Consider the following 17,462-nt stretch of genomic DNA (forward strand, 5'->3'; position numbering starts at 1 on the left):
CCTGAACCAGGGATGGAACCCGTGTCCCTTGCATTGGGGAGGAGGATTCTTAACCACTGGACCACCAGGGAAGTTCAGGCAGGAACTTAAGTTGTGGCAGGGGGAATCTAGATCTCTGACCAGGGATTGAGCTCGGCCCCCCTGCACTGAGACCAAGGAGTCCTGACAATTGGATCACCAGGGATGTCTCCATCCTTCCTCTTAAAAAACATCTACTTTTAGATTACTATATGTAACACATTTTTCCTTTGTGGCGCAAAAGGGAAAGAAGGGAAGAGAATGAATGAGAGATTCCCTGAGTGATGACTATAATGAAGGCATGGGATGTGGTGAAATAAAAAGAAACTTAGTGCATCTGGTCCCATCACTTCATGGCAAATAGATGGGGAAACAGTAGAAACAGTGAGAGACTTTATTTTCTTGGGCTCCCAAATCACTGCAGATGTGACTACAGCCATGAAATTAAAAGACGCTTGCTCCTTGGAAGAAAAGCTATGACCAATCTAGAGAGCATGTTAAAAAGCAGAGACATTACTTTGCCTACAAAAGTCCGTCTAGTCAAAGCTATGGTTTTTCCAGTAGTCATGTATGGATGTGAGAGTTGGACCATAAAGAAAGAACTGATGCTTTTGAAATGTGGTGTTGGAGAAAACTCTTGAGAGCCCCTTGGACAGCAAGGAGATCCAACCAGTCAATCCTCAAGGAAATCAGTCCTGAATATTCATTGGAAGGACTGATGCTGAAGCTGAAGCTCCAATCCTTTGGCCACCTGATGTGAAGAACTGACTCATTGGAAAAGATCCTGATGCTTGGAAAGATTGAAGGCAGGAGAAGGCAACAATAGAAGATGAGATGGTTGGATGACACCACCGACTTGATGAACACGAGTTTGAGCAAGCTCTGGGAGTTGGTGATGGACAGGGGAAGCCTGGTGTGCTGCAGTCCATGCATGGGGTCAAAAAGAGTCGGACACAACTCAGCAACTGAACTGAACTGAGCAGATATGAAATCAAAATTGCTACATGAAGCAAATATCAACTCGTGAGAATGCAAGAGTCATGAAAAGCGGGTGGTTTCTTATTCACACAGCACTACAAACTAAGGAACAGGATGACAAACACCAAGTCTGTTTTTTTCCCCATTGCATCCCCAGTGCCTAGGAAGGCCATAACAGACAATATTTGTTGAATGATGACTCACTCTGTGCCATGCACAGTACAAAAGGCAAGGTGGGCATGACTCTAATCCTCAGTCCTAGGGAGAAATCCTATTTCCTCAAAGTAAAAAACGTTTGAATTTGCAATCCAACAATATTAAAGGTATTATCAAAGATAATAAAAACAACTAAGAGGACCCCTTATCATGATTACATTTGTAGTTTTCTACATTAACTCTTATAGCAACCCTGGGAAGTAGCTGGGCAAATATTATCATCCCCAGTTCACACCATCTGAGCCACCAGGGAGGCCCAGAGATAATAATCATACTCAGTAATTCTTGAGGGATTCCTACTTCCCAGCACTGCATTAAATGCTTTACATTCATCATCTCACTGAATTTCCCAATAATCCTATAAGTTATTACTTCTTATATCCTTTTATTTTCCCCATTTTCAGGCTAGAAAATCAATGAAACTAAAACAAATTTAAGCAACTGTACCAGGGAGTGGCGTATGTGTGTGCATAATTTTTTAAAGAACTCATTAAAAAATATTCCTTTATTTATTTGGCTGCACTGGATCTTAGTTGCAGCATGTGGGATCTAGTTCCCCGACCAGGGATGCAAACTGAGCCCCCAGTGTTGGGTATGCAGAGTCTTTAGGCATTGGGGTGGGGAGTCCTTGTGTGCATAACTATTAAACAGCAGAGTCCTGGGTTATCTCAAGTGGTGGGACTCTAAGGCATTCACTGTGCCCAGAAAAGACCGTTGAACACACATAGCAGGTGAAGATGCTGAAATTAGAGACAGCTGGGGCACCTTTATTACCATCCAGATATTTAACAGGTGCCCAAATGTGACGCTAATTTATTCCCGAAGAGTTTGAAGAGAAGACTCATCTTTAAATGGCCGCAAAAAGTATCCCACCATAACAGACACAATTTAACCATTGCAATATTTTTGGAAGAGAATGTTTTGCTGCTATTTCCTCTAGAAGCAAGGCTTACTATTTAAATCAGGAACACTCAGAAGTAGCAAGAGAACTTAGCAAACCCAAAATACATCCTCATGCAATCCATATTTACGAGGACATCTGCCTACCAGGGCCAACTGGATGGCATTTTCACTGCTTTAGTGAGTCCAGGCAGAAGGAGCAAGTAACACAAGAGCTAGGCGGGACTCTGGGAACCAGCTGGTGACTAGTTACCAGTGCACAGCCCCCGATTTACAGAGGCGGTGAGTTACGGATTTCCAGGACCTCCAGAAAAACATTCCGTGCTGAAGGCCTTCCCACCATCACAAGTCAGTCTATTCCTTTCGCTCTCTTTCCATTCTTTCTTTTGTTCTCACCCCAGCTGCTTTCTTCCTTCAACAGTTTTTTGAACCGGTGGTGTGCAAGAAAAGCATGAACACTGACCCCAACAGATTAAATCCCGATAGATTTAATCACAACAGATTAAAAAAAAAAACAAAAAACAAACCAAGAACCTGATTCTTCGAGCTTCCTCTGCCACTGTCCACGCCCCCAGGCGTTGGAGGAGGGGTTTGGGGGGCGCAGGGACGCCTCGGGGTCGCTCGTTCCCCGGTAACAGCAGGGGGCGCCTGGGCTGCTCCGCGCCCCGGGCGAGTCTGGGCAGCGCGCAGCTCGGCGGGTCTCTTAGCGACTCGAGCGGCAGGGAACACACACCACCGGAGGCCGCGTGGGCGGCCGAGGCCCCATGGCTGACCACAGGCCGCTGTTCCCGCCGGCGCCGCGGGCCGGGATGCGGGTGGGCAGGAACTGCAGGCCCAGGTAAGCGCGCGCCCGAGCGAGGGCGCATCCCGTGGGTGCCGCGTGGGGGCGCCTGCGCTCCGTGCTTGCCGGGGTCGGGGCCGGCGGGTGGCCGATGGCCGCGGAGGACCTGGCTTCCTTCCCTTCTTTAGGTCTCCCGCACCTAAATGATCGTAATAGAACATAACCAGCTCGTGCCACGCTCTTTACTGTCCCCTAGAGACAGATTCCTTATCTGTAATGCAGGAGACCCGGGTTCGATTCCTGAGTCAGGAAGATCCCTTGGAGAAGGAAATAGCAACACACTCCAGTATTCTTGCCTGGAGAATCCCATGGACGGAGGAGCCTGGCAGGCTTCATCAGCTCATGGGGTCGCACAGAGTCGGACACAGCTGAGAGACTAAACCACCACCAGAGGATGTAGATTAATATGCCCTTTCTAGATGGGAGAGCTTCCCTGCTGGCTCAGCTAGTCAAGAATCCGCCTGCAATGTGGGAGACCTGGGTTCGATCCCTAGGTCTGGAAGATCCCCTGGAGAAGGGCATGGTAACCCACTCCATTATTCTTGCATGGAGAATCCCATGGATAGAGGAGCCTGGCAGGCTGCAGTCCCGTTCGGTCGCAAAGAGTTGTACAGAACTGAACAAGTAACACACCTCCAGATGGGAAACTGATGGTGGAAGAGACCTCTGCAGAGAATGGTTTAGCCTGCAACCCACTCTTCCCAGGGTTAGCCGCCTGCATCCTACATCCAGTGTGAGGGGTCTGGATGTTTGAAGGGTCGCACCAGAAGTCTTTCCCTGCCCAGCAGGTGACTGTGGCCAAGCCGAGTTGGTGTTTGGGGGGGGGGGGTGCTTCAGGCCCTGGGGTGGTCAGCTGCCATTATAAATGGTTGGCATCACTGCACAAGACAGGAACCCGATACTTTTTGCCTTGGCTGGCTCCTTGAGCTGAGAACGGAATTCAGTGCTCTTGGAGGCAGCAGCCATGTGGTGGTGAAGATTCCAGAGTCTACAATCAGCAAGGCTGGAGTTGAAGGCCAGTTTTCCTCTTGTTTGACTGGTGACCTTAGACAATTAGTTGCTCTTTCTGGGCTCAGTTTTCTTAACTGTAAAATGGGAACAATAAAAGGAATGAGCTTTCTAGGATTGCTAAATGGCAACCCACTCCAGTATTCTTGCCCAGAGAATGCCGTGGACACAAGAGCCTGGTAGGCTACAGTCCATGGGGTCGCAAAGAGTTGGACATGACTGAGCGACTAACACACAAACTGTGAGGATTTAGTGACTTGGCACTTGTAAAACAGTTACTGCCATATATATGCGCTGTATACATGTTAGAGTTTATGGACTCTTCTGAGAATCTCTCCCACCCCCAGTTTCAAACTTTTTGTTTCGAAATAACTATAGACTCACAAGAAGTTGCAGATATAGTGCAGAGGGTCCCATGGACCCTTCCTCCAGATGCTTGCAGTGGTACCGTCTTGCATAACCATAGTACATTACCAAAGCAGGAAATCAGCACTGTGTATATGTGTGAATTAGATGGTAGACTTTACTTGAATTTCACCCAGTTTTCACTTGTACTTGTGTGTGTGTGTGTGTGTGTGTGTGTGTGTGTATGTAGTTCAGTAAAATATTGTCATATGTATATATCAAGATAAAAAACCGTTTCCTTACCGCAAGGGAGCCACTTCATGCTATGCTTTAGTTTTCACTCATTTTACCACTCACACCACTTGGCAACCACTAATTTGGTCTCCATATCTAGAAATCTGTTCTTCTGAGGATGTTAGATAAATAGAATAATACTTTCATAAAGATATTAAACCTTTTGAGATTGGTTCCTTTGCATTAAGCAGAAGCCCTGAGACCCATCCCAGATGTTGTGTGCATCAATAGTTCATTTTTAGTGCTGAGTCATATTTCATGGCACAGATGTTTATCCATCATTTTTCCATTCTGCTGTTGAAGGACATTCAGTTTGTTTCTGGTTTTTAGTTATTACGTATAAAGCTGTTATAAGCATTTGTGTACAGACTTTGTTGTGAAGATAAGTTTTTGTTTCTTTAGGATAAATGCCCAATACTCTTTTGCAGTTCTTAAAGATGGAAATATCCGAGTATCATATAGTGACTGTGAAAATAGTAAATGCTTAGAAAAATGTTCTTGCTTTATTTTCTGGGTTAAGCAAAAATTTTCATGAACTTAACAGAATGCAGAGAGGCAAGTTTATCAGCTATGAGAGGCAAAGTGAGGTAAGTCCTCCAGCCAGACTGGTTCCCTTATTCACCTCTTTGGAACTTCATTTCCTCATTGAAAAGTGAGGAAGTTAGACTAGATTTCTTTCAAAGTTTGTGCCAGCTCTAATGTTCTGTCAATCTTGAGCTAGCTGCCACACTTTACCCATTTTGAGTTGTATGACTGTGCTTGAGTAAAAATATTGGTCATCAGATTTGATTTTATGAAGCACTTGGATGTTTGAATTAGTTGTAAGTGTGTGGGAAACAGGCTTCCCTGGTAGCTCAGCTGGTAAAGAATCTGCCTGCAATGCAGGAGACCCTGGTTTGATTCCTGGGTTGGGAAGAACTTTGGTACTATAGAGGGTAACTTGCTAACAAGTCACGCTGAGTGGGTCATCAAATCTCAAGGTTAGACAGAATTTCAACATCCCCATCACTTAGCTATTTAGGAGTGATTTATTAATTGCAAAGAGCAACTTGTAAACTCATATTTTTGTATCCTCTCATCTATATTTTCACAGTGAAAGTGAAAGTGAAGTCGCTCAGTCATGTCCGACTCTTTGTGACCCCATGGACTGTAGCCTATCAGGCTCCTCGGTCCATGGAATTTTCCAGGCAAGAGTGCTGGAGTGGGTTGCCATTTCCAGATGGATTAAACCCTTAAAACACACACATGCATGCACAGACAGTAAGAAGTGTCCAGGACTCACAAGAAAAGGATAAGGATAAAGCTGGAATCTCTTAAAATGTTTGGTGCCTATAAAGATGAATGTGACAAGAAGTAGATTTACTGTAATGGGTCGTTATAGATGAAAGGGGCCTGGTGGTGGAAGAGGCTTCAAGGAAAGACACCAATGATATAGAAATATCTGACTAGTGCCATGTGATGTATTAAGATCATGAGAGACCTGCTGTTAAGCTGCTCAAATGCCAAGTCCTGACTTTGGCAATGGCTGGATATATTAGATTATCCAGGTCTCATTTTCCTTTCTATTTGTCCTTCGATCTCTTGCATCTTAGCTTCCTGCCCTAAAAACTCCGTGCAAATAACTGTCTGATGGGGTAAAGAGACAGTGTGAAGCAGGTTGTGTATAAGGTAATAGGAAACAGCAGAGACTGTGGATAAGAGAGCACAGGACTTGTCTAAAGATGGCAGCCTCTATGCCAATAGGGGCTCCACGGGAAGGTGGACCTAGTGTTCCCAGAGCTCCTGATTTTTGTTCCACGTTATTTGTATGAGCTTTTTTATATGTCAGAAGCTCTGACGTATAAACACCTTTCTAACCTTTCTCCAGAGTCACACTAACTGTATTAAAATCCCAGCTCTCCCCCTTATTAACAGTGGGAACTTTGACAAGTGTTTATTTGGTTTTTCAACTTCTTTGTGTCTCAGTTTCCTTATCTGGAATAATGTTAGTACCTACTTCATGGGATTGTTATGAGATTAATTCATGTAAAGCATTGAGCATAGCACATGTTATATAGAAAGTTCTCCTTACATGTGAACTATTATGATTCTTATTAAAGCACAAAGGGGTTCAAATGATGGGCTTGTGGGCCTGATACAGCACATGAACGGTTAGTTTGCGCCCTTGACCCCACTGAGCTGAGAGGAGAAATCAAGGCCCACAAAGATTAAATGTAGGGTGAACATCATTCAGCTAGTTGGGGGTGCTGTGCTGTGCTTAGTCACTCAGTCATATCTGACTCTTTGTGACCCCATGGAATGCAGCCTGTCAGGCTCCTCTATCCATGGGATTTCCCAGGCAAGAATACTGGAGTGGGTTGCCATTTCCTCCTCCAGGGGATCTTCCCAACCCAGAAATCAAACCCAGGTCTCCTGCATTGCAGGCAGATTCTTTACCATGTCAGCCACCAGGGAAGCCCAGTTGGGGGTGAGCTATCAAGATGTCCAGGTTCTTCCCACTCCACTGTGTCCCTTTAAAGGATAAGACAGAGTCTAAGAGGGGTTATAAATTGTTTAAGTATCCTTCAGAAAGAGAGGGGGTAGCTGGTGACTGCAGGTGATAATAATGAATTACATTTACACAGGGTGACATGGATAGGCCTTCATGGTATCATGCTTTGTAAACAAGTGACAGAATAAGATCATTTATGTACAGTAAGGATACATGGACACAAAAGAACAATACAGATCTTATAAGGATGTCTTCAAACAGAAGTGAAAATTGAAAGTGTTAGTCACTCGGTCGTGTCTGATTCTTTGTGACCCCATGGACTATAATCCACCTGGCTCCTCCATGGAGTTCTCCAGGCAAGAATACTGGCGTGGGTAGCCATTTCCTTCTCCAGGGGATCTTCCCCACCCAGGGATCGAACTCAAGTCTCTTGCATTACAGGCAGAGTATTTACTGTCTGAGCCATCAGGAACGCCCCTGCAAACAGAAGGATACATTCCAAATCTGCTAGAGTGGTTGTGCCTATGGAGAGAGGGCAGTGAGGATGGAATATGGGAATAACGTCGAATAAAGAAACAGGAGAGAGGGTCATGCAGACCAGTGATGATGTGCCCTGATCCAGGAGTACGGGAACTCTGCCTTCTCACAGGACCCTCCCTTCCTCCAACTCTCGCCTAACACAGGTAGAGGCCAGCCTCCTGGAAAACTCCTTCTCCCACGCTCACCCTTGTGGTCAGACTGCTGCTGTAATGTCTTGCAGGTACAGAGAGAATCTGCCCTCCAAGTGCTTCATGGAGCACAAAGGCGGGCTGCCGGGTCCCACCTCCCTGGACAGCCGGTGGTGGAGATTCCTGAGAACGGGACAGGATGACTTCAGGAGAGGCTGCCCGCCTTGTGAAGCTCTGACCACTCTGGGCCCCAGGGAGGGCTTTCTCCCCCAAATTTATCACAGAGCTCCCCAACCTTCTCCTAAGAAGAAGCACACAGCCCTGTGTTCCAAGCTCTCGCTGGCCCAGCAGGCACGGAAGGCATTCCTGGCAGACACTGAGGCCCAGCTGACCCTGCACCCCTTGGCTCTTTATCCAGACCTGGAAGAAGACATGCCCACCGAGGTGACCTCCTGTCCTGGGGTTGTGGGTGGGCCTTCAGGGGGGCCTGGAGAATGTTGCTCCTTAGATGCCTGAGGAGTTCCCTCCAGGAGTGAGGATGATGACTGTCTCCCTGGGAAGAGTTCTCCTGGGGTGTGGAGCAGCCTTTCAGGAAATGCCGATGACAGCACCATACCGCCAAGGGGCCAGCCAACTTATAAAGGCTCAGCAACCCAGAAATATTTGACTTATTTACCTCTGAAGCTGTACCAGTCAATTTTGCTTGTGACTCTTTTGGGGGGAGAAAACAGTGGAGAAATAGTTCAGTCTTGCTTCTGTCATTTTAGCCTGGTCTTGGGAGGTGTCCATAAGAAGTTATTAATGGATGGGCACCTGAAAAGTCACAGGGAAATTCACCAGATTGCCAGGACCAGAGCTGGGCAGCAGCTGCAATGTGTCATCAATATCCCAGGATTCTTTGACTTTCAGCTGCAGTCAGCTCCTATATACTTAGCATGGCCTTCCCTGGTGGCTCAGTGGTAAAGAATCCATCTGCAATGCAGGAGAGGCTGGAGACAGGAGTTCAATCCCTGGGTCAGAAAGATCCCCTGGAGAAGGAAGTGGCAACCCGCCCCAGTATTCTTGCCTGGAGAATCCCATGGACAGAGGAGCCTGGTGGGCTACGGTCCGTAGGGTCGCGAAGAGTCGGATATGACCTAGTGACTGAGCATGCACGCATGCATAGTTGCTTTACAATGTTGTGTTAGTTTCTGCTATACGGCAAAGTGAATCAGCTATATGCCTACATATATCCCCTCTTTTTTGGACTTCCTTCCCATATAGGTCACCACAGGGCACTGAGTTCCCTGTGCTCTACAGTAGGTTCTCATTACAACTGGAGTTTGTAATCAATGGTTTGCCCCCTGGTCTTTCCTTCACTACCCGCCCGTGGATCAGAGCTTCTGAGTCTGTGGCAAAGAGATCCTCTGCACGCATCCTTAGAGGGTACATGGAACTGTGGTTTTTATTCTCATATCTGACCTCTTCAAATAGATGTGTTGTCTTCCTTCTGAAGCAGGATCTCTTCTTGTGGTGCCGTGATTGCCACCAGCAACTCTAGATGTCAATTTTACTTTGGAAAACAATACATCTTTGCATGGTTCCAGGAAAATTTCATGACCTAATTCCCCTGGGTCTCATTGGGTTAGCCAGTCACCGTAGGCCTGATTGGCCAGGCCAGGCTGTGATGTGAAGAGCTGTCAGGCCAGTTCAGACCACAAGGACTGAGAATGGAGGGAGAGGTGATTTTCCAAAGAAAAGTCTAGACACTGTTACTCATAGGAGGATGAATGGATGGTAAAAGTGAAAGTGTTAGTTGCTCAGTCATGTCCGACTCTCTGAGACCCCACAGTCTATAGCCCATCAGGCTCCTCTGTCCATGGGATTTCCCAGGCAAGAATATTGGAGTGGATTGCATTTCCTTCTCCAGGGGATATTCCTGACCCAGGGATCAAACCTGGGTCTCCCGCATTGCAGGCAGATTCTGTACTGTTTGAGCCACCAGGGAAGCTGAATGGATGGTAGGCAGTCAAAAACCACAGACACCCTCTACAGGTGCTTTTCTCAGTGAGGTACTGGGGTCCAAGTGGGCCCAGAGTCACTGTTCTATCTAGAGGAGATGGAAACTTCAGTAAAAAGGCTGCACAGCTAATGTCCAGCTGAAGGACATTAACCAGCAGCACCCAGCACCGTATTTGCACTGGAGCTGATGAATGGTATTGACCAACTAGAAAGCAAAGCGAAGGGATGTGTTGGTCTGTTGTGTTTGAGAATCAGAGAGCCCCCTTTTCAGTACATCTTTCTTTTCTCCTAAGTTGTTTTCTGTTTGTAGCTCTTATTAAAGGTGCTGGAAGTTCTGGATCCTGACAAGAAGCTGGAAGACACATGGGCTTATTGTCAGGGCATCAGGAAAAGAATGAAAAAACCCACAAAACTTTTAAAAAAACGTTCAACCCACGTCTACTTGGGACTGTAAGTATGGTTCTTAACCTCTTGCTCATTCCTGTCCCCTGATGAAATGTTCTAGTACAAATCTTCCTCGACTTAACAGTGGGATTGTCTTGATAAGCCCATAATAAATGAAAAATACCATCAGTCGATAATGTATGCAATACATTTAACCTACTGAAAAACATAGTTTAACCTGGCCCACCTTAAATATGCTCAGAACAGTTACATTAGCCTGCAATTGGGCAAAATCATCTAACACAAAGCCTATTGTATAATAAAGTATTGACTATCTCACAAAATTTATAGACAGATTACAGTCCTGAAGGTGAGGAAAATGTTGGTTGTGTGGGTACAGGGTGGTCGTAAGTGTATCGGCTGTTGTCCCTGAACTATGGGTCACTGCTGCTGCCCAGCATCACCAGACAGGGTCATCATAGCATATCACCAGCCCGGGAAAAAAAAATCCAAATTCAAAGTACATTTTCTTCTGAACAACTATTACTTTGCACTCTCGTGAAGTGGAAAAATTCTAAGACGAATTGTCATTAAGTCAGTGACTCTCTGTAGTTACCTTCTCAAAGCTTCTCATCTTCAGAATACTTTCAGTTCAGTTCAGTTGCTCAGTTGTGTCCGACTCTTTGCGACCCCGTGAACTGCACCACACCAGGCCTCCCTGTCCATCACCAACTTCCAGAGTCTACCTAAACACATGTCCATTGTGTCGGTGATGCCATCCAGCCATCTCATCCTCTGTCATCCCCTTCTCCTCCTGCCCTCAATCTTTCCCAGCATCAGGGTCTTTATAAATGAGTCAACCCTCTGCATCAGGTGGCCAAAATATTGGAGTTTCAGCTTCAACATCAGTCCTTCCAATGAAGACCCAGGACTGATCTCCTTTAGGATGGACTGGTTGGATCTCCTTGCAGTCCAAGGGACTCTCAAGAGTCTTCTCCAACACCACAGTTCAAAAGCATCAATTCTTTGGTGCTCAGCTTTCTTCACAGTCCAACTCTCACATCCATACATGACCACTGGAAAAACCATAGCTTTGACTAGACGGACCTTTGTTGGCAAAGTAATGTCTCTGCTTTTCAATATGCTATCTAGATTGGTCATAACTTTCCTTCCAAGGAGCAAGTGTCTTTTAATTTCATGGCTGCAGTCACCATCTGCAGTGATTTTGGAGCCCCCCCAAAATAAAGTCATCCACTGTTTCCCCATCTATTTGACATGAAGTGATGGGACCAGATGCCATGATCTTCGTTTTCTGAATGTTGAGCTTTAAGCCAACTTTTTCACTCTCCTCTTTCACTTTCATCAAGACGCTCTTTAGTTCTTCTTCACTTTACTTTAGGACTAGTTAAGAATCTTTACAATAATTAAGAGAAGCAAAAGTAATTAAGTTCCTGAGAAGGAGGGAAAGGATCCTTGGGTCCTGCTCTGAGTAGTGTTTAGTCTGTTGTTGTTTAGTTGCTTAGTTGTGTCCGACTCTTTGCGACCCCATGGACTGTAGCCCACCAGGCTCCTCTGTCCATGCGATTTCCCTGGGCAAGAATACTGGAGTGGGTTGCCACTTCTTTCTCCAGGGGATCTTCCTGATCCAGGGATCGAACCCCTTCTCCTGCATTGGCAGGCAGATTCCTTGGTACTGAGCCACCAGGGAAGGCTTTACTTCATTGAAAGTGAAAGTGTTAGTTGCTTAGTCATGTCTGACTCTCTGCCACCTCACGGACTGTAGCCTGCCAGGCTCCTCTGTCCATGAAATTCTATAGACAAGAATACTGGAGTGGGTAGCCATTCCCTTATTCAGGGGATCTTCCCAACCTGGGGGTCGAACCTGGATCTCCTGCATTGCAGGAAGATTCTTTACTATCTGAACCACCAGGGAAGCCCCTTATTTCATTAAATGGATGCAAATTATCAGCAATGGAGGGAATTCAGTTGTGTCTACACTACTCTAGGAGAGCTGTGGGAGAAGAAAACTGCTGAAAACCTGAATGGTTTTGATTAGCCCAGAATGGCTTTTTAAATTACTTAGGGTAGAAGCCCTTTTATTCATCATGATTGAGACCAGTAGTTTGGTGAATAACCAACCAACCAAACAAAAAAAGGTTAATACAAGAAACTGTTTAACATTTTCCTTTGAACATGTAACTGGCATCTGAGACTTGATAAATCCAAGCTGAAATCTTAATTTCTTCCCCAAACCTACTCCTCCTTCTGTTTCCTCCAGATCAGTAAGTAGTAACTCCATTCTTTCAGTGACTTTTTAAACAGGGGTTGCAATCTGCCAAAAAAAAATCCTAATGACTGTACCTTTGAAATATATCTGGAATCTTGTCTGTTTTACTACGGTCAGTCTGTTCTGAGGTACCATCATCTCTTGCCTGGATTCTTGGAATGGCTTACTAACTAATCTCATGGCCTCCACCCAGCCCCCAACCTGTGCCCTGTTTTATTTGTTGCACAGTAGCTAAAGTGATTCTGTAAAACAAAAACCAAAAACCTTAAGTCGCGCAGTATCAATCCTGTGCTCAAAATTTTCTAATTGCTTATTCAGAGTAAAATCCAAAGTCCTTATCCTTGCCTCTCACGTCCCTTATGATCAGGTTCTGGTTATGTCTTAGCCCTCATCCTCTACTATTGTATCCTTTAATCACGCCTCTCCAGTCACAGTGGCCTTTTTGTATTTCTCATATATTCTCAGCTCTGACCTTGGGGCCTTTGCAATGCTGTTCTTATCAGCCTAGTAGCTGCATGTTCGATATCTACTTGGGTTGGTCCTTTTCTTCTTCTGGGTCTGCTCAAATATTACTTTAGTAGAGAGGCCTTTTCTGTATAAACAGCCCCCTGTCATCACTCTCCATCCTTCCTGCTCTGGTTTATTTTTCTTTAAATCACTTACAGTTACCTGGTACATATTTGTTTGGGGCTTCCCAGGTGGCGCCAGTGGGTATAGAACCCACTTGTCAATGCAGGAGACTTAAGAGACAAGGGATCAGTCCTTGGGTCAGGAAGATCCCTTGGAGAAGGGTGTGGCCCCCCACTCCAGTATTCTTGCCTGGAGAATCCCATGGACAGAGGAGCCTGGCGGGCTCCAGTCCATAGTATTGCAAAGAGACATGAGTGAAGCAATGCAGCACAGACCATGCACACATATTTTTTTACCTCTTTGCTGTGTCTCCCTATCAATTGTAGGCGCTTCCCTGGTGGCTCAGCTGGTAAATACTCCTGCAATGCAGGAGACCTGGGTTTGATCCCTGGGTTGGGAAGATCCCCTGGAGAAGGGAAAGGGTACCCGCTCCAGTATTCTGGCCTGGAGAATTCCATGGACTGTATAGTCCATGGGGTCGCAAAGAGTCGGACATGACTGAGGACAGGGTCTTAACTTTATTTATTTTTGAAAATGTTTTTTAATATTTAATTTTACTTTTGGATGCACTGGGTCTTCACTGCTTTGCATAGACTTTCTGTAGTTGCAGCAAGTAAGGGCTACTGTTTGTGCAGAGCTTTGGCTTCTCACTCCAGTGGCTTCTCTTGCTGCAGAACATAGTCTCAGTAGTTGTGGCTCCTGGGCTCTGGAGCACAAGCTCAATAGTTATGGCACATGGACTTAGTTCTTTCCCGGCATGTGGGATCTGTATGGATTAGGGATCGAACTCGTGTTCCCTGCACTGGCAGGCAGATTCTTAACCACTAGACCACCAGGGAAGTCCCGGTTCTTAACTTTATTTACAGCTGAATCCTAATGCCTAGAATAGTACCTGGCACATGAAAGTGAAAGTGTTAGTCACTCAGCCTGACTCTTTTTGACCCCAGTGGCTGTAGCCTGCCAGGTTCCTCTGTCCATGGAATTCTCCAGTCAAGAATACTGGGGTGTCTTGCCATTTCCTTCTCCAAGGGATCTTCCCAACCCAGGGATCAAACCCAGTCTCCTGCTTTGCAGGCAGATTCTTTACTATCTGAGCCAGCAAGGAAGCCATAGTTGTTGCCTAATAAATATTTGTTGAGTGGATGAATTAATATATAAGTGCTATGAATGAAAGGTACAGGTTGCTTTGAATAAACTATGGGTTCTGGGGATAGACTGTGCAAATGCCTCCCTGAGAAAGGGAAAATATGTTGAGACATAAGGGAGGTAAGGGGTTGGAGACAGCATTGCAGTCAGATAGAATAACACGTACAAAGGCCCTGTGGCTGGCTGGAAGCATGATAAATTCATGGAACTGAGGAGAGGCCACTATGGCTGGAACTCAGAGAGTGTGGAAGGGTGGTAATTCCAGAAGAATCTGGAGAGATGGGCAAGGAGCAGGCCATGAAGAGTCTTGAAAGCTGAGTTAAGACTTAGATCTTTATTGGAAAAGTGAAAGAAGCTAGTGAACACAAAATCTTGTGCCTGAATATCCATAGCAGCTTTATTCATTGTAGCCAAAAAGTGGTAACAAGTCAAATATCCATCAACCAACTGCTGATGGGTAAACAAATGTAGTCTATCTATACAGTGGGATATTATTCAAGCGTAGAAAGGAATAGACTGCTGATACATGCTACAGCATCTATGAAATGAAAACATTATGCTAAGTGAAAGAAGCCGGACAAAAAATGTTATATACGGTTCCATTCAGATGAAATATGTAGAGCAGGCAAATCCACAGAGACAGAAAGTAAATTAGTGGTTTAAGAGCAAGGAGAATGGTAGAGAAGGGAAGACAAATAGTGACTGTTAATGGCTATGGGCTGCTTCTTTTGGGGTGATGAAGATGTTCCAAAATTAGTGGTGATGGTTATGCAACTTTGTAAATATATGAAAGCAACTGAATTGTATACTTTGAAATGGTAAATATTATGATGTATGAATTATATCTCAGTTTTTAAAAAGAAGCTATTGAAGAGGCTTAATCCAGGATGAAATGTAGCTGCATTTGATAAGACCGAATTTATATATTGAAATGACAGTTTTGGCTACAGTGTAGAGAATGGATTAGGAATTGGCAGTTGGGCCTTAAGAAAGATACAGATACATTTTGTGACAGGCCAGAGAAGGCAATAGAATTAAAATCTACCAGATTTACTAATAGGCTGAATTTTAAGGCTGAAGGAGAGAGAAGCCAGGATGTCTCCTGCTTGTCAAGCTTGTCTAAGACTTTGGAAGATTCCAGTCACTATAATTTGTGTTTTTACCTGACACAGGTCTTAATAAATGGTACTCATAATTTTAAAAAAAGTTAACTTGCAATGATAAAATTCTATATCAACTTTAATTGTTCTGAATAACATGGTATATTTGTGTTTATGATATTGATAATGAGAATATGAGAATATGATCTTTGAAAATATTAACACATAATTTGTATGAGCTTGCAAGAGACTATTAAAAATATGTGCAATTATGAATTCCTCCCCAAGATACTATTTGAAATCCACTTGGATTCATGGCATCTTATATTATAATTCTTTGATGATTTCATTATCTTTAGTCCCAAGAAGACTCCTGTGTCACATCCATGCCAATGGCTTTATGAAAAAAGGAAGCCAAGTGAAACAGGTTTGCTCCAAAAGGATGGTCTGCTTCTTCACAAAAACGTTCGCCAAGCAGTTAGCGACTTCTGCAACTGGGCTACTGCCTTTGTAAGTAATACTTACAACCTACTTTTTAAAATTTGAACTCAAAGTTGCTTTTGTTAAAAAAAAAAAAAGTGTTAGTTGCTCAGCGTTTGGATAACTCTAAGTCAAATAGACAAAGTCATAAAGGCATCTTTTGACTCTCCCACCATGTGAAATAAAAATGTTTCTTGTAAGTGAAATTTCCGGAAAGTTTGCAAGCTTGCAGCCAATGCGTAAATGTTTATATGTCATACTGTTGTTGTTTCATGTATTATTTAAAGTGGCTCTTTGTTTTTCCTCAACTTTATTGAGATATAATTGACGTGTAACATTGTATAAGTTTAAGGTATACAGTATGATGATTTTATACATGCATATAGTGCAATGCTGGAGACCCATGTTCGAACCCTGGGTTGGGAAGATCCCCTGGAGAAGGGAACGGCTACCCACTCCAGTATTCTTGCCTGGAGAGGTCTATGGACAAAGGTTACAGTCAGTTGGGTCCCAGGGAGTTGGACACAACTGAGCAACTAACACTTTAGGTTTATTTACTCATCAAAATTAAATTTGGAGTTTCCTGGGTGGCTCAGATGGTAAAGAGTCTCCCTGCAATGTTGGAGACCTGGGATCTATCCCTGGGTCAGGAAGATCCTCTGGAGAAGGGAATGGCAACCCACTCCAGTATTCTTGCCTGGAAAACCCCATGGACAAGGAGACTGGCAGGCTACAGTCCATGGGGTGGCAAAGAGTCAGACAGGACCAAGCAACTAACACTGTAACTATAAGAATGTACATAGTTACATTCAAGTATATAATCCAGTATTGTTAAATATAGTCATTATGCTTTACATCAGATTCCCCAGAACTTATTCATCATATAACTGGTGGTTTGTATCCTTCACTCCTTCTTCAACTCATTTCTCTTGGTTATGTTGTTGTTGTTCAGTTGCTTAGTCGTGACCTACTCTTTGTGACCACATGGACTGCAGCGTGCCAGGCTTCCCTGTCCGTCACCATCTCCTGGAGCTTGCTCACACTCGTGTCTATTGAGTTGATGACGCCATCCAACCATCTCATCCTCTGTCATCCCCTTCTCCTCCTGCCTTCAATCTTTTCCAGCATACTCGGGTTTCTCTTCAGATCATATAAATCTTTCTTGGTTATATTTAAGTACTTTGGAAGCTATGTTTGACTACAGTCGTTACAAAAAGTATTTGACATGAAGAGACTTTTGACTCAGTTATCAAGTTCTTTTCTTGCCCTCCTTAGTACCTATTCCTGTCCTTGAGTCCCCTTAGATGTCTAGATTCCTGTGCTGTTTCCTGGATTTAAGACCTTCTAGAATTTTCCATCCCCCACCCTCATTTTTTGAGTGCGTTAGTCAGTTTTAGTCAATGTATTACTTAGGACCAATTCTTTGGCAAATGGGATAATTCAGACTAGATTAAGGGAGAAAAGGGAATCATCCAGAAGTCTTAGGAGCTTCAGGCACAGCTGTATCTGGGTGTTAAAATGTTTTCAGGCACTCTCCCTATCACTTGGCTGCTCCCCTCTATCTGACTACACTTTTCTGTAGTCTTTCCCTAAGAGATGCCAACTGCTGCTGCTGCTACTAAGTCACTTCAGTCATGTCCGACTCTGTGCAACCCCATAGACGGCAGCCCACCAG

General features: G+C 44.5%; 1 protein-coding gene across 2 annotated transcripts in view; it reads left to right on the top strand.

The window, feature by feature from the left end:
• Positions 1-2,727: 2,727 nt before the first annotated feature.
• The window catches only part of FAM47E (family with sequence similarity 47 member E), a 31,020-nt gene continuing 16,285 nt past the window's right edge, over positions 2,728-17,462 (top strand). For both annotated transcript variants that reach the window (XM_040237130.1, XM_040237131.1), the window contains exons 1-4: positions 2,728-2,950; positions 7,852-8,203; positions 10,071-10,210; positions 15,667-15,817. In XM_040237130.1, coding sequence (XP_040093064.1) covers positions 2,877-2,950; positions 7,852-8,203; positions 10,071-10,210; positions 15,667-15,817 — 717 coding nt within the window. In that variant the 5' untranslated portion in view covers positions 2,728-2,876. The remainder of the gene's footprint in view (positions 2,951-7,851; positions 8,204-10,070; positions 10,211-15,666; positions 15,818-17,462) is intronic.

Source organism: Oryx dammah, unplaced genomic scaffold, assembly GCF_014754425.2.
Source record: "Oryx dammah isolate SB20612 unplaced genomic scaffold, SCBI_Odam_1.1 HiC_scaffold_3, whole genome shotgun sequence".
NCBI lineage: Eukaryota > Metazoa > Chordata > Mammalia > Artiodactyla > Bovidae > Oryx > Oryx dammah.